The 24,859-nt window shown below is 35.6% G+C and overlaps 3 protein-coding genes across 7 annotated transcripts; 1 reads left to right on the top strand and 2 right to left on the bottom strand.

Annotated features, from left to right (window-relative positions):
* Window positions 1-2,662: 2,662 nt before the first annotated feature.
* LOC110603616 (protein RRC1) lies at window positions 2,663-13,532 on the top strand. Its single transcript, XM_021741411.2, has 18 exons — window positions 2,663-2,811; window positions 3,115-3,219; window positions 3,359-3,494; window positions 3,660-3,705; window positions 6,671-6,731; window positions 6,822-6,974; window positions 7,233-7,346; window positions 7,519-7,684; window positions 8,422-8,534; window positions 8,766-8,837; window positions 9,601-9,822; window positions 10,032-10,090; window positions 10,209-10,293; window positions 10,383-10,520; window positions 10,901-11,125; window positions 11,221-12,023; window positions 12,313-12,482; window positions 12,788-13,532. The coding sequence occupies exons 2-18, from the start codon at window positions 3,145-3,147 to the stop codon at window positions 13,087-13,089; spliced, it is 2,940 nt and encodes a 979-aa protein (XP_021597103.1). The 5' UTR covers window positions 2,663-2,811; window positions 3,115-3,144; the 3' UTR covers window positions 13,090-13,532.
* Window positions 13,533-14,279: 747 nt separating this feature from the next.
* LOC110604276 lies at window positions 14,280-19,414 on the bottom strand. Of its 2 annotated transcripts, XM_021742441.2 has the most exons (10): window positions 19,257-19,414; window positions 18,614-18,690; window positions 18,116-18,456; window positions 17,889-18,039; window positions 17,150-17,490; window positions 16,913-17,063; window positions 16,261-16,601; window positions 16,036-16,186; window positions 15,320-15,639; window positions 14,280-14,984 (listed from the first exon to the last, which is right to left on the bottom strand). In XM_021742441.2, the coding sequence occupies exons 2-10, from the start codon at window positions 18,618-18,620 to the stop codon at window positions 14,478-14,480; spliced, it is 2,310 nt and encodes a 769-aa protein (XP_021598133.1). In that variant the 5' UTR covers window positions 18,621-18,690; window positions 19,257-19,414; the 3' UTR covers window positions 14,280-14,477. The 2 variants fall into 2 exon arrangements, with proteins under 2 accessions (XP_021598133.1, XP_021598134.1); XM_021742442.2 differs by lacking the exon at window positions 18,614-18,690 and having other exon boundaries at window positions 19,257-19,410.
* A 550-nt stretch (window positions 19,415-19,964) lies between these two features.
* LOC110604073 (probable folate-biopterin transporter 2) lies at window positions 19,965-23,800 on the bottom strand. Of its 4 annotated transcripts, none has more exons than XM_021742147.2 (6): window positions 23,220-23,800; window positions 22,707-23,133; window positions 21,701-21,960; window positions 21,476-21,571; window positions 21,233-21,403; window positions 19,965-21,041 (listed from the first exon to the last, which is right to left on the bottom strand). In XM_021742147.2, the coding sequence occupies exons 2-6, from the start codon at window positions 23,080-23,082 to the stop codon at window positions 20,439-20,441; spliced, it is 1,506 nt and encodes a 501-aa protein (XP_021597839.1). In that variant the 5' UTR covers window positions 23,083-23,133; window positions 23,220-23,800; the 3' UTR covers window positions 19,965-20,438. The 4 variants fall into 4 exon arrangements, with proteins under 4 accessions (XP_021597839.1, XP_021597838.1, XP_021597836.1 ...); XM_021742146.2 differs by having other exon boundaries at window positions 23,216-23,800; XM_021742144.2 differs by having other exon boundaries at window positions 22,707-23,799.
* Between the last annotated feature and the right edge of the window lie 1,059 nt (window positions 23,801-24,859).

Consider the following 24,859-nt stretch of genomic DNA (forward strand, 5'->3'; position numbering starts at 1 on the left):
ACTGAGTGCAATGGGCTCCTTGAAAGCCGGTTTAGGAGTAGCCAAAGTCTTGGCTGGAGTTGGCGCTTTGGCAGGAATAGACGTCCTCGAGGCTGTAGACCGAGAACCACCTACTGTAGGCACCAGCGCCAAAGTAAGGGCAGGGGGAGTTGAACGGTTCGCAGCTGTTGGGTCCATCGCTTGAAAGACCTCCTAAGTCATGTTGGCCATGTCTTTAGCCTTAAAAGCTGCCAAGGTCGCCCTCATAATCTCCCAAGACAGGAAAAAGTTCTTCGAGAGCTTGATGTTATCCATAGGAACAACAGAAGTTGAAAAAGAAATGTCAATCTAGTTAGAACTCAAAATAACAAAAAGAAAATGCAACAAGGAAGAAAAACAGAAAAATAATAATACCAGCTTCCCGGAAGTCCCGAAGGTTGGACATGAACATACACTTCTTGATGTCATACTTCTTCCTTACAAAGGTCAGTTAAAGAAGGCAGACTTGGTCCAACAGGGTTAACCTGAGAAAGTCATTGCAGCCCTGAAGGATTTCCCCCCAAGAGAGAACAACATCTCAGTTAATCCTCGAGCCCTCTTTCAGCTCGACAACCACAAAGGCCTCAGCCCAGCCTTTTATCAAGTCCTTATACCCGGCAAAGATGAATAACCCTGTCTAGGGATCAAAGTAGTAGAACCCATAGTTAGACCAAACGAGATGGAAGAAAGTGAAGAATAAAATGACAGAGGGGGAAAACTCCAACATAGACAAACAGACTTAAAGCATCACATAAACAAAATGAAATTGGGAGACAATATACGAGGAGTCACCCTGAAGTAACGAAAGACCTTAATAAAGAAAGGGGTAAAAGGAAAGGTCAGCCTGAAATCGCGTTGCTTAACAAAGAAGACCAAGCTGCGCCCTTGCTGGGTGTCTATTAAGCCCATAGGAGGTGGATTGGGAAGGACAAACCTTTCATTAGGAAGGGGAGCCATAATCCTATAAATCATGGTATCAGCGTAGTCGCTAGAGAAGAAATTGAAAAGGGAAGAAGAAGTAATGAAGGACACCAGACCCACGACATCAGGATTCTAACTGAATCCATGAGAAGAGTAAGACATACCTAAAACTGGAAAAGTAAGAATTACAGAGAAGAAGGAGAGCAAGATAGCAGAGACAGCGCAATAGGAAGAACTGAGAGTGAAAGCAAAAATGCAAATTTGAAATGGGTAAAGGCAGAAAGAAGACATTTTAACAAAAGCACTCCTAGAGCTGCGCAGTTATAATTGGAGCTTCAAGATTTACCCCTTATTAATCATGGAATAATTAGCGAGCGGGTAAAGGAGATACTTGATAACTATTGGGTATCGGATACCTAAGCCACAACTAAGCTCATATAGGGAGGTCGGACCATAGCCTCATCAAAGCCCGCTACACGAGTCCACCCACTAGCGGGCGACCCTGACCTTGTGCAAATAGGCCAGACAGAATAGGACTCGGGCATCGTAGGAGATCCAACTCAACTGATTTGATGGGTTGGTGGGAAACAGACCCTTATACATCCAGAATTATGTCCATATAGCGTCGGAGAAAATTAAATAATCACTTGATGATGGAAAATGACACAACACATCTGTACGTACGATTCCGCATGATAATAAGTGTATTAGTGTAGAACAACGGTTATGCGTCACTAGAGAATAAAAGAAAAAAAGATAAAAGAAGAAAAGAATGGGCTAAACAAACTAAGTTTACAAATACATATCTTGAGTCTATCTTTATGGGATCTCAGGATATCACTCACGATAAATCTTTTTTCACGATTTCTTTGTTCCACAAATTAGTTTTATAATTTTATTATCTTTTGAGAGAGAGGTCAATCTACTTAATGTCCTGATGGGGCGTAGCCAGTCTTCTTCATTCCATGAATAGCTGTTTTGCTATTGTTTTGGGTTTCCTTGGTCTTTGGGTTTGTATGCGAGTGTTTGCGTTGGTTTTGAATTATGTTCTTCTGGATTCTGTTTAGCCTTCGCTATGTTGAGATCAGTTGTGTGGGTGGATGACTTCGACGTTAGAGCTTGGATATTTCCTTACAGCTCCATGTCTGTTATAATTAGAAATGCTATAAGTCGACCCTTCTCTTTGGTGGCAGTCGATAATGAGGCTGTCGCTTCTACTTGATGTGTTGGTAGTGCTTCTTGGTAGCAGCACAGCTTCTACTATGCATTGTTTGTTTTTATTCCCATTGTCATGATTCTTCTTCTCTTAGCATGTATGGAGTTTTATTGTTGCTGTTGTTGCTATTCAGTTGTCGTCAAGTCTTCTAGTTTGCATGGTGTTGCTTGTCGCAAGATGGCCTTGAGTGTTGGGTCGAGTGATTTTGGGTTGCGCTCCTGTTCTCTTCTGTGCTTTGAGCTTGGTTGTGATTTGTGTTTTAGGCTCCCATGCCGTGCCAATAGGCTTTTAAGCATGGTAAAAAAATAAATTTATTATTTTTCTAATAATTTAATATTTCAATATAATACCCAATGAAAAAACAATTTTAATTAATATTATTTTTTGTTTTCAAAAAAAATAATATTATTTTCAGATTATAATAAATTAAATAGCTATTTAAAAAAAAATAGATTAGCTTGTTAAATTATAGGTATTAAATTGTAATTTATTTTGTAATATAAAATATTAAGAAAAGCTTCATAACCAAATACCAAAATTTCACTTCACTCCCTGTGTTTCTCTTCTCATCGAGACTCGACTCCAAAACCTTCATTTTTGCAGCTGAACAACCCTAGATAGCAGTGCTAATCCATTCGCTTCTACAGTTCTACTTGGTTCGTTCTTCATCTCTCTCTCTCTTATGCTTCTCGGCCCTCCTTTCTTTTGCGATTATAGCTCCGTGATGAGTTAAATTCGAAACTTATCTTGGTCACCTAATTGTTTTAGGTTATCGAATTTCTAGCTTTGCTTTCGTAGCTCGTGTGATATCTTCCGTAGATTGATGTTAGTTTTGGAATCGAATTGGTTTGTTAATTACGTGCAGTGTGATTACAAATTTGCCGATTTTTGAACATGGTTTAGGTTTTTTTCTTTTCGGAATCAGATGCCTGTTATGATTTGAATTTTGTGAGCTGTAGGGAATTGTTCCGTGAGAATTTGATGCATAGATGAATTCCTTCTCTATTACGCGCAAAAAAACACCTTTCCAGAAGCATAGAGAGGAGGAAGAAGCAAAGAAAAAGGTACGGATTTTTTTTGGGTGGGAGGGGAGTAGAGGAGGGCTTTATTTTCAAAGTTGATACATTCCTACTTGTATATAAAAAGCTGTTAGTTTTCTCAATGAGTTCGTTTTCTTTCCTGTCCAACCCTCTTTCTCTGAAGAGAGAGGATGATGAAACAGCTCGGTTGTATGCTGAGTTTGTGGAGTCATTTCAAGGGGATAATGCACCTGGGTCTAAGACTTTTGTTCGAGGTGGAACCATCAATCCAAATGAGAGAATAACCGCTGATTCTGAAGGTCAGTCTGGATGTTTAACTTCTATCATCTTATTGGTTTTAGTATTAAAGTTTCCTTTTCATATTATGTTTTATTCTTATTTGCTTCATGCAATGGATAAATTAATAGTTTTCTATGAACACATTAATAAAAGTATGGGCCTTTTTATTCATTCGCAAATGGCAGGTGAAAAGTCCAAAGATGGGGTATCTGGTCCAAAAAAGGGAAGTAGGTAAATAAATACTTTTGATTGATTATAATCTTGATTAACCATGTTACAATGCTGTTTCACAAGGCATCATAGAGTTGGGACAATTTTATGTTGCTGATATCCTTAGATGTAGTTTTTGTTTATTAGGCGAGAAAAATGAAGGATATAAAGAGATGAGTTTAGTTGTTTGTGGTGCTTGAAGGCATTTATTTTGCCAAAGTGGAGTTCTGCTGTGATTTATTCTTAATAATAAAAAATTGAAGAGGTTAAATTGATATTTGAATTGGCCAATTCTTTGTTTCATCGTGTTAGAAGTTGCAAATGATCTTGGAACTTGAAGAACTTTTACCCTTTGCAATGAGATTTTCAGTTTGCGATGTCTTTATGCTGCAATATAATATAAAGTTTGGAGTCTGGGCACTCTTATGCAATATTTATGCCTGTAGTTTTGTTTGAGTTTTGAGAAAGTTGGTGATTTGTTGATGTCAATCTTGATGTATCTCAGTGCAGTGGTAAAACAGATATCATCGGTTTGCTATGTTGAGGTCATACATGGACATTGCCTGAACATCAGCATTAAACAATTGAAGAATATGAACTTCAATGCTTCCTCTTCATCTTGATAATCAAACTTTGAATTGCTCCTTTGGGAAGTTAGTGGTCATGAATTTTCATTTCGAATGTGTAATAGCATTATCAATTCCAACTGTTAAAAGTAAATAATTAAATGAAATAGTTTCCAATGTTCAAAATTACGTGGTAATTGAGGTAAGTGGACATGGCATAAACAAATCATTATCTCCATGTGACTTTCAATGAGATAAAGGGAAGAAGTGGATATACAACAACACTTACAATTAAGCCTTAATCCATACTAGTTAGGGTTGGCTATATAGATGGTAAAAGTAAATAATTAAATGAAATAGTTTCCAATGTTCAAAATTACGAGGTAATTAGTGAAGTGGACATGACATAAACAAATCATTATCCCAATGTGACTTTCAATGAGATAAAAGGAAGAAGTGGATGTACAACAATACTTACAATTGAGCCTTAATCCATACTAGTTGGGGTTGGCTATATAGGTCCTTTGACACCATTCATCTCTATTAGACACCAAATTTGTATCAATTTTGTGAAATTCAATTGAATTTCATGTTTTGACTGTTTGGCTCAAATAAAAATCAGAATTCTATTCAATGAAATCAATTATGTGTAATTGGTTATAACTAAAACCAATTCTTATAATGGAATTTGAAATGAATCTGTAAAACTTACATAACAGATTTTTTTTTTTGAACTAAAAAGCCCACATCAAAAAATTTTCTCCTCATTTATCATTTTCTTATTTATTAATTAAATAACTAAACAAGTACTAATAATTAATTAAAAAATATTTATTTTAAATTTCTATTTTTTTAGAAAAAAAATTTGCATGTAACTTTCAACTTTATTGAAGGGCCTGTTTTGATATTTGTATATAGACAAATTCACTTCATTGGACCAAGCTCTTCTTTCAAGTTGCTCCAATTTATCCTATTATGGTCATGTAATTTACAATTGTAAAGATCTTATATATGAGCTTGTTAATTATAGTTTTTCTTTTGTTAAGAAATCAACAAATCAAGGGCAGCTGTTTCTTTGTTTGTTTGATTGATTGGGTGTGGTCTTTTCCATCCTTTCTTCTTCATCTAATGCTTTATGGCTTAAGTAATTTTGACAAATATTTGCTTCTGCTGTCAAAAAATAAATAAAACAAAATAAGATAAGATAGAATAAAATAAATGCTTATTAAAACATGAGACAAAATAAATGGAGGATACATGCATTTTCCATCACCTTTTAACTCTATCATATGAAAAAAAAAATCACTTAAAAGCCAACAAGATACCTAGTGCCTCTTGTCTACACAGAAGTAAATAAATTCTTCATTAAAAGCAACTGGTGTATTTACAAATATATCATTTAATTGGCTTATATGTTTGTTAGTGGTTATAAATTTATTATGAATAAGATTTTCTTGATAGAGTAGAAACTTATAATTTCTTTCACTCTTAAGGGTAGTTTACAAAATGAGAGTAAACATTTCAATTATGGAATGAAACCAAACATGACTTATATGGAATTCAATTGAATTCTGCATTTTAAGTTGTATTAAACCGAATAGTGGAATTCTTTTCAAATGATTCTGTTTGAAATTCAATTGAATTCTACAAAATTTTGGTTGATGGAATTAAACTAAACACTATATAAAGAAAATTTCAAGTTTGAACCATCAGGCCCAATATGCTGCAGTGTACTTTTTTAGAATTTTTTTGAGATTGCTATTATCTATAGGGTTACCAAATGTCATGATATTTTTGTGAATTGAGAAACAATCTTTTGGCTAAAATTCAAAATGAAGGGCTGCAGTTTATTATTCAGTCAACCTCTTTTCTTGCTATGTTGGCAACTCTAGGGAATTAGAAGAGTACTACACCATTTACTTGCAGTCCACTTCCAATCTCTTTAGTGTTTACTTGCAGAGATGTTTGCTATAAACACTGATTTATTTTACAGTGACTTGTGAGAAATCAGAATCTCAACACTTTTTTATAGTTACTTCACCTCATGATTGTTAGAAGATAGAGGGAAGTTTTATGAACTGAAAGCTTGACTATTCCCTCAAACTTAACTGCGTTTAATAATATTGTGGCACACAGTGATATCAAAGGCATAGAAAGGCTATCTTTCCAGGAATGAGATGTCTACTAGCTGTTTTTATACCTGTATACCAGAACAGGAATGAAACTAATATTAACTCAAATAGAACACTTTTCAGTAGTGTTCTGATGCACATTAAAAAGTTTAAGAATAGAGCACATGGGAAGTTGACAAGCCACATGAACGTCTTTTGCAAAAAAATGTTAATTGTGTTTGGCAGTAATGCCAAATTATGTGTCTGTCTCAGTGACCTGGATGTTTATCTTTAACATTACTTCTGCAGGTATGTTCCCTCTTTTTTGCCACCTCCCATGGCAGTCAAGGGAAAGGAATCTGAGAAGAAGGTCAGTATTTTGATAGAGGTTGTAACATCCATCTGAATTAGTTGTTAGGAAGTTTTTGTGTAATGTACATGTTATTTTTATTTACTATAGAAGGAGGAGGAAAGACCAAGGGAGAAGGAAAAAGGAAAGGCACGGAACATAGATCATTTCATGGAGGAGCTGAAGCATGAACATGAGATGAGGGAGAGGCGAAATCAGGAACGTGAGCGTTGGCGTGATGGGTGTGCTACTGAGATTTCTGCTGTAAGTTCACCCTCAAGTTCAACCCTCAACATGAGTGATGTTTTGAATATGGTTCTCATCTAAATCATACTCACAAATTATGATAAATATAAACATTCTTTTCTATTTGACTTAAAATTGTTTTGTATTATCTCAATCAACTTTTAGTATATGTGGTAATGCTTCCTACTTCCTACCATACTATGTCGGTATTACTCTTTGGATCTTTCTTCTTTTAGAAACAGGGGTGAACTTTTAACAAGGTTGTTTTGTTCCCAGCCATCTAGTAGGTTTGATGAACTGCCTGATGACTTTGATCCAAGCGGAAAGGGATCATTTGATGATGGTGATCCACAAACTACTAATCTTTATGTTGGGAATCTCTCTCCTCAGGTGGGGATGGTTATTTTACACTTCTTTCTTGTTACTCTACTCATTGACACTATATCATTTATGCCTGCAGAGGATGGTTATTTTGATACTTCTTTCTTGTTGCTCTACTTATTGACACATTGTCATTTATGCCTTCAGAAAATGCTAATATGTTCTTGTTCTTATTACCTAGGTTGATGAGAATTTTCTTCTGCGAACTTTTGGAAGATTTGGGCCTATTGCGAGTGTGAAGATAATGTGGCCTAGAACAGAAGAAGAGCGAAGGCGGCAAAGGAATTGTGGATTTGTTGCATTTATGAATAGGGCTGATGGACAGGCTGCAAAAGATGAAATGCAAGGTATTTTTTCTTTAAAAAAAATTTAAAATATACTATTAATCTTTTTATTGAACTTTTGGTTCTTTGACTCTCCGTTATATGGACTTCATACTTTGCCCCAGTGTACCTGTGCCATTTGTGAGTGTGGACTATGGAGTCTTGGTCCACTGTAATTTACTTGGCTTTGAGGCTTAGTTTGCCTAACCTGAATAAATTTTTGAAAAAATGAAGAAAAAGAAGGGGCAAAATGTAGATTCAGTGATGAAAAGGATGAGAGTTGTTTTTTCCTTTGAAAGACAAGTAGTGGTGAGACTTGGGAGAATATGGTTTTTGAAAGAGGCAATACCTTTTCATAATTGAATGGCTACTTGCTCTGTTCGCTGTTCTGACTTATCAGGTGTCATGGTTTACTATTGATCTGTTTTGTCAATTTTTGGGTATTATTCATGTCCAATGTTTTCAGAATAATTTTTGGAAACTAAAAACTATGGCTTGATGAACTTAGTTCCTTTAGCCAGTGCCAAGAAAGGGGGAAAGAGAGCTCTTTTTGTTATGGGTTTGATGTGATATATATATATATATATATATATATATATATGCTTGCTCATTTTCTGGGCTACTGAATGTTAAAAGCCCTATACTTCTTTGCATCATTATGTGATATATTACTATCAACACCAGTATATGAGGGCTGCTTTTCAAATTCAGTGATATATTGAAACACAAATTTGATTGTAGAGAAATATTTCATGTCACAGGAATTGTTGTGTATGAATATGAGTTGAAGATTGGGTGGGGTAAATCTGTAGCTCTTCCATCTCAAGCACTTCCTGCTCCACCACCTGGACATATGGCCATCAGGAGTAAAGAGGTCCGTTGCACGTGCTGTGAAAATGTGAAGTTTATATTTGGTTGATATATGTGCTTACTGTTTTTTTGAATTATTACATTTTGTGGTGCATGGTTTCAGACTAGTTTCCTCTTGAGAAAGGGAGAGGGCAATGTTTTATTACTTCATAATACTTGAACATAAATATGCAGTTCAAATAGGTTTCTGTCTCCATGCTTTGTGATTCTGAGACATTTAACTTTTGTTTAATAGGGTGCCACTGTAGTTCTCTCTGGTCCATCAGGTCCACCAGTAACTTCAGTCCCAAGTCATAGCTCTGAACTGGTAAGTTCACAAATTTATCTTGCCTACTTTATTTTATAATAGAGCGATAATAGTTTGCAACTCCGTGCCCTATGAAAAAGAAATGAAAAATAGCATTGTGAATGGAGAGTTGTTGGAGCTGATATGGATATGCCACTATTGTGGAATGCTAGTCTGGTTTGGACACAAGCAGTGGTTGTTGATTCACATATATGCTTCAACTATGATATACTCTCTCCATTCCCACAATGATAAGCCTATTTGTCTTTTTTCACATGGATTTAGAAAAAATAGTGAATATGGTTAAAGAAATCAATTTTATATTGTTTTTCCTAATATATGCTCTACTCATATTGCTCCACTGCTAAATTATTCTTGAAACTAGTATATTTTACTTTTCATTGTATATTAAATTTCTCCATTACTAAATTATTCTTGAAACTAATAAATCTTACTTTTCAATATATATTAAATAGGGGTAAATTAGGAAGCTAATAAAAAAAATCTTCTCAAAAAGGGAAGTGGCCTATAATATGGGACGGATAAAATAAGGAAAGCTAGCCTATTATGAGGGATGGAGGGAGTAGATAATTTATTTTGTTGAAAAAAATGTCTAACTAGATATTTGAATAGAGAGCTCAAGATCTATTTTGGTCCATTCTTATTTTCAGTGATTGATTCATGCTAACTAGATTGTTTTAATGCTTTCTATTTTTATCCATCAAGGTTTGGATATTAAGTTTAGTGCATATTATCTAGTTTATGGCTTGATTTTCATGTGCAGGTTCTTACTCCAAATGTTCCTGATATAAAGGTTGTTCCACCCGATGATAATCATCTCTGCCATGTAATTGATACAATGGCTCTGTATGTTCTGGACGGAGGATGTGCTTTTGAACAAGCTATCATGGAAAGAGGCCGTGGGAATCCTCTTTTCAATTTTTTGTTTGAGCTTGGCTCAAAGGAACATACATACTATGTTTGGAGGCTCTATTCTTTTGCCCAGGTATAGCTCAAGTGTCTTTGAAGGCATAAAAGACGTTGGTCATTCTGAAAAGCATTAGTTTCATCTCAAAAAGATATATACTATTTAGATGTTATGTTTGCCATGACCATCTGCCTTAGCAGTATCTATAGTTTGAGAAGAATTTATTGTTTTTCTGTATGTGTGAACAAGTTGAGTCTTGAGAATGCTCAATCTTCCTGGGAATGCAGGGTGATACTCTGCAAAGGTGGCGAACAGAACCTTTTATCATGATAACTGGTAGTGGAAGGTTCGTAACATTTTTATGCATTGGTACATGGTTATTTGAAGGGACATACAAATTTATGACCATGTTGTACTGGATAATAATGATTATTTGATACTGTTTTTGTTTTTCATTCTCCTAGATGGATGCCACCGCCTCTGCCCACAGGGAAGAGCCCAGAGCGTGAAAAGGAGTCTGGTAACACATATGCTGCAGGAAAAAGCAGGGTATATTAGCATTGGGTGATGTCTGGCAGTGACGTTACTTACTCTATTCAGCATCTCTTTTTTTTTCTTATCTTTTGGATTTTTTGCAGCGTGTTGACCCGGAGCGGACCCTGACTGATCCTGAGAGGGATGAGTTTGAGGATATGTTACGTGGGTTAACATTGGAAAGAAGTCAGATAAAGGAAGCTATGGGTTTTGCATTGGATAATGCTGATGCTGCAGGAGAGGTGCTGCTTCAAATCAAAGCATTTAACTTTTTTTCAATACTCTTGCTTTATGCATTGCAAGCAAGTGCTGTGTATTTTATTTTCACATTGCACTGACAAAAGTGCTTGGCATAAGTCTCTTTTCTATGTTGCGATTGATGTTAACCTATGGACTCTTCCTACTGGCCTGCATTTGCAAGACATGTTGTTTATGATGGTATTCAAATTGCCATAAACAGAAACGGGAACCGTTTTTTCATCAATAATGAAGCAAAATGATTGAAATAATAAGTAAATAATTATGGAATGGAGGAATTTTTTTTTTTTTCGTTTTTATTAAATGAAACTATGTTATGGTGACTTATATTGCATATATATATATGTATATATTCTCTGTGCAGATAGTTGAAGTTCTAACAGAGAGCCTGACACTCAAGGAAACTCCAATACCAACTAAAGTTGCAAGGCTTATGCTTGTCTCTGACATTCTACATAATAGCAGTGCACCTGTAAAAAATGCTTCTGCATATCGCACTAAATTTGAGGCCACATTGCCTGACATAATGGAGAGTTTTAATGACTTGTATCGCAGTATCACTGGTAGGATCACTGCTGAGGCCCTCAAGGTAAGCTGTAATTGTAATTATTGTTCTCATTTCAATTCTCCATATCTTTCATTTACGTCCTCTTCTAAAGTGAACATTATAATCGGTACCAACAGGAACGAGTTTTGAAGGTATTGCAAGTGTGGTCGGACTGGTTTCTCTTTTCAGATGCATATGTGAATGGATTACGGGCCTCTTTTCTCCGATCTAATACTTCTGGTGTTATCCCTTTCCATTCTATATGTGGTCATGCACCAGAAATGGGAAAAAAAATCAACTCGGAAGATACAGGTGGAGGAAATATGAACCAAGATGCTGCATTGGCAATGGGCAAAGGAGCAGCTATGAAGGAGCTAATGTGTCTCCCCATTGCTGAGCTTGAAAGACGTTGCAGACATAATGGATTATCTCTTATTGGTGGTAGAGAAATTATGGTTGCCCGATTGCTCAGTCTTGAAGAGGCAGAAAAGCAGAGGGGCTATGAGTTAGATAATGACTTGAAATTTTCTCAGAGCCATTCCAGTACTAGGAAATTTTCAAGTGGGCATGGAGAAACATATGTTGAATCTGAGCCAGAGGGATTGTCAGGGCGGGATCTTTATGGGGAGGATGGGATGCAGTCTCAAAGCAGGGATTCTGCATCTTTAGCAACAACTCTTCCAATTCCACAACCTGAATTAAAAGCCTTCACAAAGAAAGAGAAAAATGATCCAGTTCTGCCAGTCTCAAAATGGGCTCGAGATGATGATGACAGCTATGATGAGCAAAAAAAAAGTGCTAGAGATTTGGGGTTGAGCTACTCGTCCTCTGGAAGTGAGAATGCTGGTGATGATCCAGGTAAGGCTGATGACGAAATGGAGTTTGGTACTGATGCTAGTATCTCTATGCAACCTGATGTCGGGATGAATGAAGAGCAGAGGTATAATTATTAAATTGTGATTGCATGTCTTTTTTTCCTTTTTATCTTTCAGACTTTCACTAGTGTATGTGTACTGTATTTTCTCATGAGGCACTTGCTAAAGGCATGAAATTTGTTGTTTGCATTAAAAAGTGATAGATGTTTTTGCTTTATTTGTTATTTTTAATATTTTTGGACGCATCAGTGTTTGCTTATGAGCTTTTGCTGCTAATTGTCCATATAACAAAGAATCTGTGCAGTTGTAAGTCCAGGTTCGAGTTTCACTTTAGCTTTGCTTATGATATTTCAGGCAGAAGTTGAGACGTCTGGAGGGTGCTTTGATAGAATATCGAGAATCTCTTGAGGAGCGTGGGATAAAAAGTGCAGAGGAAATTGAGAAAAAAGTTGCAATCCATCGGAAATGGCTACAGTCAGAATATGGTTTATTTGATTCTCCTCACGATATTCCTGGGAACAGTAGTAAGTGCCCATTTTGCAAGCCTGAATCTTTTTATGTGGATTTCCACTAATAGAAAAATTTTGCGTAATGTGTTTTTCTTGGTTTTACAATTTATTTTCTGTGTATTTTATTACTGGGCATGCATGAATTTCATATATTTAGATTATTGGTTTAGTGCTAGAACTTTTATGGTTCAGAACTGAAATAGCAAAATATAGCATTATTAATTGTCAATTCATGTAAGATGAGCAACAGTTTCATGTGCGTCCTGTTTTGTAATGCTTTGGAAGTGTGCAAGTTCATCTTCTTCACTTTGTTATCACAGAGAGAAAGTCTTCAGAAAGAAAGGATAGAAGGGATGATAGCCGTGAATCTTCAAGAAAGCGACACCGCAGCCAGAGCAGAAGCCAGAGCCCACAACGGAAAACATCAACTAGGGACAAGGAGTGGGGAAATGATTCTGACAGGGAGAGGGAAAGGCACAGGGATAGAGATAGACCTCATGATTTGGAAAGTGAGAGGTGGGAGAGGGATCACCATGAAAAGAGTGGGAGTAAAGAGCGGGATGATCACGATAGAGAGAGAGGTAGAGAAAGAGATAGAGATAGGAGGAGACGGGTAAAGTAAGTTGCTTGGTTTATGGTGCTCAACAATATAGAATTTCTTGACTGGACTGAGTTGGCCCTCTCTAAATGCCAACGGATGCAATACTGTGGAACGGAGTTGGTCTGAGTGTTGAAGGGGAATGTTTTATTAGTGTCTCTCCATCAAACTTCTTTCCAGTTACCGTAAATGATGTGATAATGCTGCCTTCCTGGTGAGAACCCAAGGTTGCAAAATGCTTCTTGTTGTAGTTAGATTGTTCTGATTTTTGCCTTCCAAAATACAACGTCACGGTTATGTTCACTGCTCAATGATTGATTCAATGTATTTCTGCAGCAAATTGCATACAGATTTGGTCCATGACGTGTGTAATTCACTCTGATGCTGATGATTCTTCTTTTTTGGCTTCTGATTAGTCCTTACTAATTGACGTCTTCTCTAAATATAATTTTCTCCAATTTTTACTATGAGGGTTGATTCTCCAGAGTCATGACACCCACAATCCAATTAACAAATGGCTGTGGGGGCTGGGGTAAGAAGATTCACGGTCGGAGTCCTTGAGTTCTATGTTTATTGTTTGATTGTGAGCCATGAGGTTCGACTCGGTTAGAGCCTGATTCAGGATTAAATTCGTAATAACTGAATAAAGATTTGATCAAATTTAAATTGATCAAAATAATGTTTGAATAATTTGAAACCGATTGATTTGGTTAAAATTATTGTTTAAAAAAACTGTAAATGAATTTTAACTGGTAGTTCGGTTTCATTCCTTCCAAAGTTGCTATTTCAAATCTGATTTCAACTCAAACTGAATCATGTCATGGCCAGAGGTTTTACTCCTGTTGCTTGAATAACTGAACCATCAGTATTAATTTTACACCACCCCTCGGGCCAACCCAACGATTCTCATAACACACGCCCAACGTCCTGGACTCCTCATGCCAGAACCTTGGTTGGCAAATATCTGAAGCCCAAGCAACAAATGATCTGAAAGCACTCCCTCGGCCGCACAAAAGCATCCTTAGAAGTAAAAAAGTTCCTCCATTTCCAGTGATACCAAAGAGTGGTAGCAAAGAGACCATGTCAAGGAAGATCTTCATGGTCATTTAATTATGATCTGCGTGTATAAAGTCTTTTGATTTATGCTAATGCTTATTAAAAGAAACAAGAAAAGGGAGCTTAAGACTCCTATTGATGAAAATTTATAAGAAACATGCTGAAAAATCTTTCATTCTATTCACAGGACAACTCAGTATGACGTGCTACAAAACTTGCACAGGATCTTGCTTATGATCGTTAATGGCTTTTCTGCTAATCCTGCTCAAACAAACCTAATCTAGATTTACATTTTTTAAAGAACTGAAAAGTAAGAGGAATTATAAACTCATAGGAGGGAGATAATATTAACCCTCCTATGGACGAAGTTTTCTTAGTAACCACTTTTTTCGCAGCGTGGCATCCAGTGCCAAAAATGTCTTGGCCTTTTTGTCATCTTCAAGGAGATCACAAGCATCCAACAAAAGTTCTTCATCTATGTCCGCTATTGCTTGAAGTGCGTCAATTGCATTTTCAATTGTTCCCCTGTTCTTGCTCTCTTTCTTATTCACTGATGTCGTTGCCGCTTCTGCCGTCTCAGGAAAGGTTCTTTGCATCTCTTTGTCAACTTTCTGTACCTTGCTAGAATTTTCATAGTCTGGTGGTGTTTTAGTGGGTCGCTTTCGCTGTTGATCAGATATTGGGATATCCTCCATGGGAAACTGTACATCTCCAAGAAGCAAATCCACCCTAACTTCTTCAGAATCATTTCCAGTTTGCACCTCTAGATTCTGAATATTTGACGTTTCACTTCTTTGAATTTGGCATAGATCAATATAATTCTCTGAGACCTTATTCCTGTATGCAATGGCATCTGGCTGTACCTGCAAAATTTTTAAGCAGGAAGATCTTGAAATTGAAGGACTAATATGAAATATAAGCTTATTTACGCAAGCCAAAAAGCTCCCGACTCAGAATGATATGGTGATCATTTTCTTGAAAAAGCATGACATGCAACTATGCAGAGACGGACGTATGCCCATGTACATGTACAACGTAAATCCCACTCTCCCACATAGAAAAGGGTAGCAGTAGGATGATGGTAACACCACTATCTGACATGACAACCCAGACCACTCTAAAGTCTAGATGAGAACTGGAGGGTAGCTTTGCATATGACAATCAAAATACGAAAAATGATACCGAGTGAGGAATTCACCTGAATATAAGATTCCCAGACAGCGTCATCAGCAATTACCATTTGTTGAGTTGCATCCCATGAAAAGCCACTACAGTTAAGAAGACTGCTAATGTTTTCGCACTCTTTCATCAACGTTATGTACCGATTTTCCAAAATGTATTTGTCACATGTGAGTTGAAATTTTTCATTGAATGATTCAACCATGTGAGTCCATGCTTGTTCATTGAATGTGTGATCAATCTTATTCCCCCCATGCATCTGCTCTAACATAAGCTCAATAAAATATCGATCCATTGTTGGTTGCCAATCTATTATCAAAGGATCGACACAACAATAACCTGCAAAATATATTAAATATAGATATATACAAGTCAATCAACGGGAGTTAGGAAGAACAGAAAATATATATATATATATATATATATCAAGTAGCAACATTTGCAGTGACTGGTATGTTTTTCAGAGCACAAGAAATTAATACTCTCCCTGGCAATAGTGCTACAATTTTGGAGTTCTTTCTTTTGAAAATTAGAAAAACAAAAGAACAGTGACTTCTGCCTTTCACAAAATTTTTCCATTTCAGTTGACAATTCCATCTTTGCATATATCTACAAGGACCACAACTAAGAGCCAATAGAATTTTGGTCTAATGAACCTAAACAATCTGAGTTACTTTTGTGCCATGTACCATATAATATAATACAAAATGATAAGAAGTATCAGGAGATATTTACCAATTACTAAACCTGGTGTTTCACCATTAGGGTCCACAATTTGAGCCAAACGGCTATATCTTCCATCGGAACTTTCTTGTCCAAATATAACACACAATTTCTGATAGCCTGGCACGGTTTTAACTCTGTATGATCGAGCATCAGAGTGTGCCTGCAATGCATCCACAACATATGAGCAACAAAATAATACTTCATTAAATAAGAAAGGAAAATAATGCATTTTACCTTGGTATAGGCATCCCAGACATGATCTTCAGCTGTTATCATTTCTCGCGTTTCATCCCATGAAAACCCACTATTTTCAAGCAAATTTTTTATGTCATTATACATCCTCCTCAAATGCTTGTACCGGTTTTTCAAAACGTCTTTGTCATGGTGAGATTGGAATTTGAGATTAAATGAAGCAACCATGTCAATCCAAGCCTGGCTTATGAATGTCTGTCCAAGTTTATTTCCTTTATACACCTGGTCCAATAACAAGTCAATAAGGTAACGATCCATTGGTGGTGTCCAATATGTTCTTGTACGATCAGTACTGGCAGGAGCTAGGCTTACTGTTCCTTCTCCTGCAGGAACAAAAGTCTATTTGTAAAGGCAATTCTTATTCATCGAAAGCTCTCTGGCGTAACATGAATCATGCTACCAACTATATAATTACACATCTGATAATGTTTTGCAGCGGTAACAAATTTACAGCTTCCCAAGCATGTTCACATCACAGAAACCAAGCATGTTCACATCACAGAAAAAAAAAAAAAGAGGGAATAATGTCCATGCCTGATGGAGTCAAGAAATTGTCAACTAGGAAGGTAACCTCTAAGTTTTAACAAGGGAACTGACTACACAAACAACCTAGGATGTAAAAGTTGCAATTAACCAGTTCTTATTCGAGAATTTTCAACTTCATGCTCTTTTTGTTGATGTAAATTAGTGTCGCCTCCTTCTTCAGTTGCATCACCAAATATAAGGACCAAATCATTGTAATTTGGCAAGGTCTTCATTCTATATGCTCGTGCTTGTGGATGTTCCTACAAAGAAAGTGGGAAATGTTCCTTGAAGAAAAAGAAAGAAACAAAAAGGAAAGATAAGAATTACAGTTCTGCAGACCCTTTACCTTGATATAACTATCCCAAACATCATTATCAGCTACAAACATGTGTTGAGTTTCATCCCATGTAAAACCATTTTGCTTATGCAAAACCTTCATTTCACTATAATACTTCAACAATTTCTTGTATCGATGTCTTAAAACTCTTTTGCCATGTTGAGGACCAAACTTTGCATTGAAGGAGGCAAGCATATCAGTCCAAGCTTGTTTGTTAAATGCATTACCAGCTTTATTGCCTTTTACTATTTGGTCCAGCATAAGCTCAATAAAATACTGGTCCATAGCTGCAGTCCACTCTGTCCTTGGACGTTCATTATTTGATGGGGCAAAGCTTCCTATTGTATCACCTACAATTCAAAAAAGATACATAAAAAAAATATATATATATACATATATCTGATATCAGATATAGTCATTGAGGACATGTTATCATATAAAAAAATAAATAAATCATAACTGAAAAGTGAGAACAGTTAAAACACATATTCATAAATTTAGGCATCTATATCTGGCTTAAAAAAGGAGAATGGAACCGTTTGCCATTTTAAATATCAAGTGGAAAGCTATATATCTTGTTATTGGATAGTCCAATTTAAAGATTATGAGCAACAAGCATGGTGTCAAAGCTACTGAAAGCATTAAAAAGAACAGCAAAAGCAACATATTAAGGTGAATATTAATTACATTCTCGATAAGAAAGAAGTGCAATCTGTGTCAATGCTCATGAAGAGCAGAAAATACACACCAATGTTTGCAGCTTGGACTTCATCGTCAAAGTCTAAATCATGACTTGATCTGCTGTATCTTCCATCTGCAACGGTGTACCCATATATGAAGCACAAATCATTGAAATTCAACACTGCTTTAGTCCTGTAGGATCGAGCATCTGGATGGACCTGCATGGATCTTGTGTTAATTTGGAATTACGGTACAGAGACTTCTATTGATATTCATTGGCAAAAGACAATTAACCTTTAGGTAAGCATTCCAGACATAATCATCAGCCACTACCATCTCTCGAGTTTCATCCCATGAAAACCCATTCTGACCAAGAAGATTCTTTACATCATTGAATTGCTTCCATAAATTGGTATAACGACTTTTTAAGACATCTTTGTCATACTGAGATCCAAATTTTGCATTGAACACTAGAAGCATATCTGTCCAGGCCTGCTTGTTGAAGGTATGGCCCATCCTGTTCCCTCTATTCATCTGTTCTAACATAAGGTCAATGAAATAGCGCTCCATTGTTGGTGTCCAATATGTCCTTGAACGATCAGTGTTTGTTGGGATTTGGCTGCTCATTTCCTTCTCTAATAGATTGCAAATCATTTATTGCATAAATTAGAAAATCCTCAGTTTAAGAAGAAGAGGAATAAATAAAGCAGCAAAGAAGATGAACCAAAGTTGAATAACTACATTAGTTGGGATTCCAAAGCCATGTATTTCAATAAAAAATAAATGAAATACCTAGCATAAAAAGATGAACATAAAGAGACTCAAAACAAAAATTCCTTTTCCTATTGAACGTCAGTATCTTTCTGCAACTGAAAAAACATAGAACAAAATGTTAGTTGAAGCAAAATAAGTAACCATTAAAAAAATCCATCAAAAGAAAATAATGCGAGTAAAGAAGAACTTTTTTTTTTTTTTAAATTACTCAATTTTGCAAGAATTCAATTCTTTCTATCTTTAAAAACTGTTCATTTTAATGCAAAATAAGAATTATGCTAAAAGAAGGTAAGTGAAATAGCTGAATTATTAACAATCAAGGTCCTTTCACTCCATCAAACTCTTGTGCCGTTCACAGAATACCCAGTGTACCCATAAACAAGAAATTGAAAAAATGAAACAGAATTTAACAAAAGCTAAGATCTTTGCTTTGGAACCACTTCACTAAGACTGATACCAATCAATGTAGCAAATATGAATTCAACCCAACAGAAGTTTCAAAAGTACAGCTTGCTGTCATCATTATAGCACCATGAAAACCACATTATGGAAAAGATTCGACATGAGAAATAAGGATGAAATTCAGGGAAAAAAGGAGGAATGATTGAGCGGTTCCAGAGAGGGAGAGAGAAAGAGAGCTTTATAAGGGTGAGAAAGGTACCTGTTATTTTCAGTTGGGTGGATTTTGCTTGCAGGAGTTTGGCGCCTAAGAAACAGAAACAGAGAATGGTGACAGGTGAAGAGTTTAACCCTAATCCGGAATAAGGGACCAGAAGCGTTCTTCCTGTTTGGTTACAGACTCAAAACTTCCCCCTTCTTTTTTGTTTTCTTATATTTCCGTTTTCTAGGGTTCCGTTGGGCCTTCGACTCCAATTTCCAAAGCTAGCCCAATCGGGAAGAAGCCTAAGTAATAATAATAATATTATTAAATTACTTCATTTATTAATTTTATTCCAATGATTTTCAATTAGAATTCATAATTTTTGCATTTTGATTTTAGTTATTTGAGTGATGAGAGATTCAAAAATTTTTAATTCAAAATTTAATATAATTATAAATTATTTTAATATAACGATTTCTAATTAGGATATACTCGTATTACTCCTTTCTTTTATTTTATTTGTTGTTTAAAATTTTTATATAATAATTAAAAATATTTTAATGACTAAAATTATAATAAAATACGCTTCAATTTGATTAAACATATTTTATTTCACTTGATTATTTCAATTTCAATAATAAAAAAGTCAATAATTACAAAAATAAATAAATTATAAAATGGATTTTAAAAATAATAAAATAATTACTATACTCAGTAAAAATAGTGATTAAATAAAAAAAATTAATAATATTTAATCTTCTCAAAATAAATTCTCAAAAATGACTGAATTCTCAAAATTAATAATATTCAAGTACACAAAAAAATATGATTCAGGAACAATAGTATAATGGCTCAGCAATCTCGAATTTGAGTTTCTGCCATAGTATATTGAAAAAAAAGAAGAAAAAAAAACTAACTGTATCCTGTGAAAATTCTAAATGCTCCTTTCCTCAAAAAAGAAGGGGAAAAAAAAATTCTGAATGGTCCACGTAGAACTGAAATAGTAATCTGCACTGAAAGAGTACCAGAATATTTTTGCTTTCTTTTTATATTCCAGTGCTTCAAGCGAATGATCTATAGAAATCTCAAGTGGATGTTTCTTCTCTCTTTGGATTAGCTACTGTCAATATTGTCTCAGAAAGACTTTGGCTTTGACCTCCATAGACTGTCAATGTTCTTGTTAAATCGATTTACCAATCAAAGCAATTGATTCAAATTTCACAGTCAACAATGTTGTTAAAGCTATTTACCATCAACACTGTTTACGAGGGACACCAATTCAATATTTTTCTCATCTTCTGCTGATTCAGTTCTCTCTTCTGTACCTAAGATTTCACTTGGAAGAACAGAAGCATTGGGATCACCTCTGGGAACCAAAAATATCAGACACAGTGGACTAACTCTTAAAATGCTCCTCAGTATAATGGCCAGCCACAGGTTATCAAATTTTGTACGTGTTACATCCAATAAATGGAGTAGAAGGCCTCCTCCCCATGAAGATGACAGAAGTCCCACATTGTCAATCGACATTAGGAGAGCAAAGAAAGTGCCTTCAATACCTCGGGGACAGAGCTTGGAACTGAGCACAAGCAGAGGCATCCACTTGAGATTTCCAATCATCCGAGAGACACTTTCATCTATCACAATGAAGACGTAATCTGGTATGCCAAATTTCAAGTTCAGTCGCAGCACCATTATCAAATCTAGGATGCCTGACAACCCAAATAGCAATTGACTCCAGAAAAGCAGGTCCTTGAAAGGATAATCCTTCAGAACGTTTTGGTATAGTATTGCTCCTAAGAGTGATCCAACTGAACCAACTGAAAATATGAAACCAATAGTCTCCTGCACAAGGCATTGGCATATTATTAATTTTACTAGCCAAATCTACACACTCATTGCTTGTAAGTTGTAACTCCTGGAGGAAAATTTTCCTGATTATTCCCTGCTGAAGAACCCAAAAGAGTTCCACAGAGGATTCCTAGGCATTTTGGTGTTGTGAGAACTAGAGAAAAGAATAGCAGAATCATATGTACCTGGGAGAAAGATGGTCCCCCTTTTGAATCTGTGTACCAATAGAACATCCCTTCGTGGATATTCACACTCAATGCAAAGGATAAGTACATATACAAACATGGTCGCCACACATCTGGGAATTTCAATGTCGTCCACATAGCCTTACCAGCGTCAACAAATTTTTGGTTTACCTGATTAACAGAGAGGATATTAGAATATGCATGCAGAGGTACCGAAGAGTAAACAAAAAGATGACAGAGTACCTCTCTATAACTAAAATTTGCCATGAGGGGCTCATCAAGCAAAAGTCCAACTGAAAGTACTAATCCAGCAGGGATTGTCAGCAAACCAAAGACGCCCTACCAGGAAAGAAGGTAAAAATATATATATATATATGAAATTTATAATGCAGAAAGCAAGATAATTAAAGAAGAGAAATTGTTTTATGGAAATGTACATGTGGACAGTGAAATTAAAGAGCAGCCAACCTTAGGGCCAATCAAATGGACAAAAATACCACTGATCGAAAACCCCACAAGTCCTCCAATTGATGAACTCAAAGCACATAAGCTTTGCATGTCAGGAGCAAGAAGAGGATGAATATTACTATTCTGTGCCACACAGGCATCTATGGTCACATCTGCTATAGCTACACCAGCACTTCCAGCTGTCAATGACAGCAAAGCAAATACAAGATGCAGATTCTCATGCAATGACAACAAGAGCATGGAGACCACGCCGAGCAATCCTGAAATAGACATTGGAGAAGAAACGTTTTCCAATTATCCAAAGAGAAATATTAGCATTAATGTTGTTTTGTAGTAGATGAAAACATAACAATTTCTTTTTATGCACAGTAGCAAATAAGTTAAATCAAGAACATCTCAAGAGGGAAGGGTTTTCCAGAGGCGGCACCATATAGAGTTTCCTCTCTAGATGTCTGGAAGCATAGCCTCAAAATATGCAGCTAAAATTATTCCAATCCATTGGTGCCAGGATGCTCCAAGTATGTAGTGAAAAAAGCCAATCGTCAATTTCATCTCAAATTTGTTTCGCACGAACCTCATGAGTTCGACATGGAATATGATAAATTCTAGCAGCTCAATACCATTCACAGAAATCAACATGTCTATCTCATGCAAATCAAAAGCTGGATTCTATTGTTAAATATAATGTTTTACTTTTTGAAACTCAAACACACACCCCACAGAATTCTGTTCAGCAGAAACTGAGCTAAGTTTCTGGGTTGCAAGGCATGTGTTAACATATAAATGAGATTTTATCACTTAATTACCAAACTTAAGGTGGAGTAGAAATCTAGTAGAACATATTCAGGTAAGGACAATCTATAGTCCATCAATTACCAGCTAAATAAAAGAAGTCCATCTGTAGCACCGAAAAATAAGATCAATAGGATACTAAAGTGAGAAAGGGATGAGCAATTTAGCAGAAATATACAGGCAATGATGAGCTATATAAAATGCATAATTTTACCAGCTAAAATGAAATATGGCCGCCTGCGGTACCCCAAGACAGGAAGAACATCTGTAAGTATGCCCCATAGAGGCTTGACCAGCCAAGGAATTGAAATAATTCCTTGATAAATTTGTGACTCAGAAGGCTGCACCTTTTGAACATCTTTCATGTAATACTCAGTGCCAACGCGACTAAAAGCTCCACCCAGCCCTTGGCTTATTCCATATACAGCCAACACACCAAACACAAAACTCCAATGCGTCTCCTTCGCAAGCATTTTGAACCAATAAATTGGAGTACACAAAAAGTCACAGAACCCTCCTCTTCTGGGCTCATTTTCCTCCAAAGCCTCCTCACAACAAGAGGCCTTCATATTCTCTTCATCCTCTACCATAACTCACAACCACCCAGTTCACAAAATCAAATCTTTCCTTGACTGTTTGCCCTGCAAACAATCAAGTGAGATTTCTGAAAAAGATTAAAAAAAAAAAAGAAAGAAAAAGATCTCCAAAGTTGAATGCAACAACTCGCTTTACAAATCAGCCTTTCGCTGAACAGCTGCTCTGAGATTTTCGGAAGTCCACATCAGGAATTGAAATGTGAGGCAAACGCCTACCCAATTCACAAACCCTCCTGCTCTGATCTATTGCTTCTTCAGACTCAAAAGAGCAAGAAAGAAAACTTAAATAAACAGCTATTAAAGTACGATGAGATCATTCTGACACATTTCTGAAGATTCATTTCACACAAGGAACCAGACGGTTCAAATGTAGATCAAATAAAAGTGTATGGTTCCAATGCAAGAAAAGGGTCAAGCTTCAATCTTCTCAATACCAAATAGGGTTTTAAGTTTTAACTGGGGGCAGGGGAAAAAAATCAAGAAAAGTAGATGAAATCCCAAAGAAAGTAGTAAACTTTGACCTAAAGCTTCTATATTATTGGCTAATTAAATTACTAAATTAAGGGTTTCTGTGTAGAATCAAAATGAAAGGATATAATATGAAACGTGGCTTAAAGCAATTGGTTCCAGGCAAGTAGGGACACGTTACAATGGATCTAGTCACTGCCCCGCAGCACTGCAGCTTGTGTCTGAACTCTGAAACCGGTGTTATTTCACCACCTAATGAAAGGACAAAAACAGAGCAATGTTATTTGCACAGCCTGTCTCGCAAGTTTTCATGAAAGCCATCCAAGTAGAAATTATTTAATGAATTTATTATGTTTATTTCTTGAATTGTCATGGTGATTGATAATTATTTTCACAAAGAAATGCAAGTGGATGATAAAAGGGCAAGGAGTAATATGTTTGATTATATATAGATAATAACAAAGATGACTGAGTTTGCAAGTTGTGTAGAAGACAGCTACTCCTGTTTTGGAATCTCGTTGCTTAGGAAAATGAAAGATTTGCATTTATATGACAGCTTTCAACTTCTCTTATTTTATTACAACTTCATGCCCTAACCTAACCTTATTCGTTTTGTTTCTTTTTTAAGATTTTTTGAGGTTTTTAGTAATTTACACTTGAAATCATTTCGCTTTAAATTTAGTTATTTTGAAAAAGTATTTTACTTTGAATGTTAGCTTGGAGTTGGTAGTGATCATTACCAAACTTGTAGAGATGATGATCTTTGCCATTAGTTGAATTAGTTGCGCGGCTTAGAATGAGTTGTCTTCTTTTCAACTGATTTTTTTAATTGTTAATTTATTTGGAGTTAAAGCATTTAACTTTTTCTTTAATTTGAAAGATAATATTTAAAAAGAAATTAAAAAAAAGTATAATTCAATTCACTTAACAAATGATTTATTTCAAACAAGATATTAGTATTTTTAAAAAGTAGGAAATAATAATTTTATTTTAATTTTAAACGAAATTCACATTAGTATAAAAAAAAAAAATCATAAAACTTTTAATATTATTTCCTTTTCACGTGATCCACTACCCTTTTTCACTTGTTTTTAGCCGCTAACTTAGCTCATTTTAAGCATTTGATACTCTACAATAAATATAGTAATGGACAACGTTGTCCCACATTAATTTAATACTTCTTGAAATAAAATAAAATTATAATAATATATATCTAAAAAAATAGATAATAATTTTAAAATAATAAAAAAAAATTATAAGCATTTGAATATTTCTCTTTTGAAATTATCACTATGGTATTAGA

This window comes from Manihot esculenta, chromosome 16 (genome assembly GCF_001659605.2).
Source record: "Manihot esculenta cultivar AM560-2 chromosome 16, M.esculenta_v8, whole genome shotgun sequence".
In the NCBI taxonomy this organism is placed as follows: domain Eukaryota; kingdom Viridiplantae; phylum Streptophyta; class Magnoliopsida; order Malpighiales; family Euphorbiaceae; genus Manihot; species Manihot esculenta.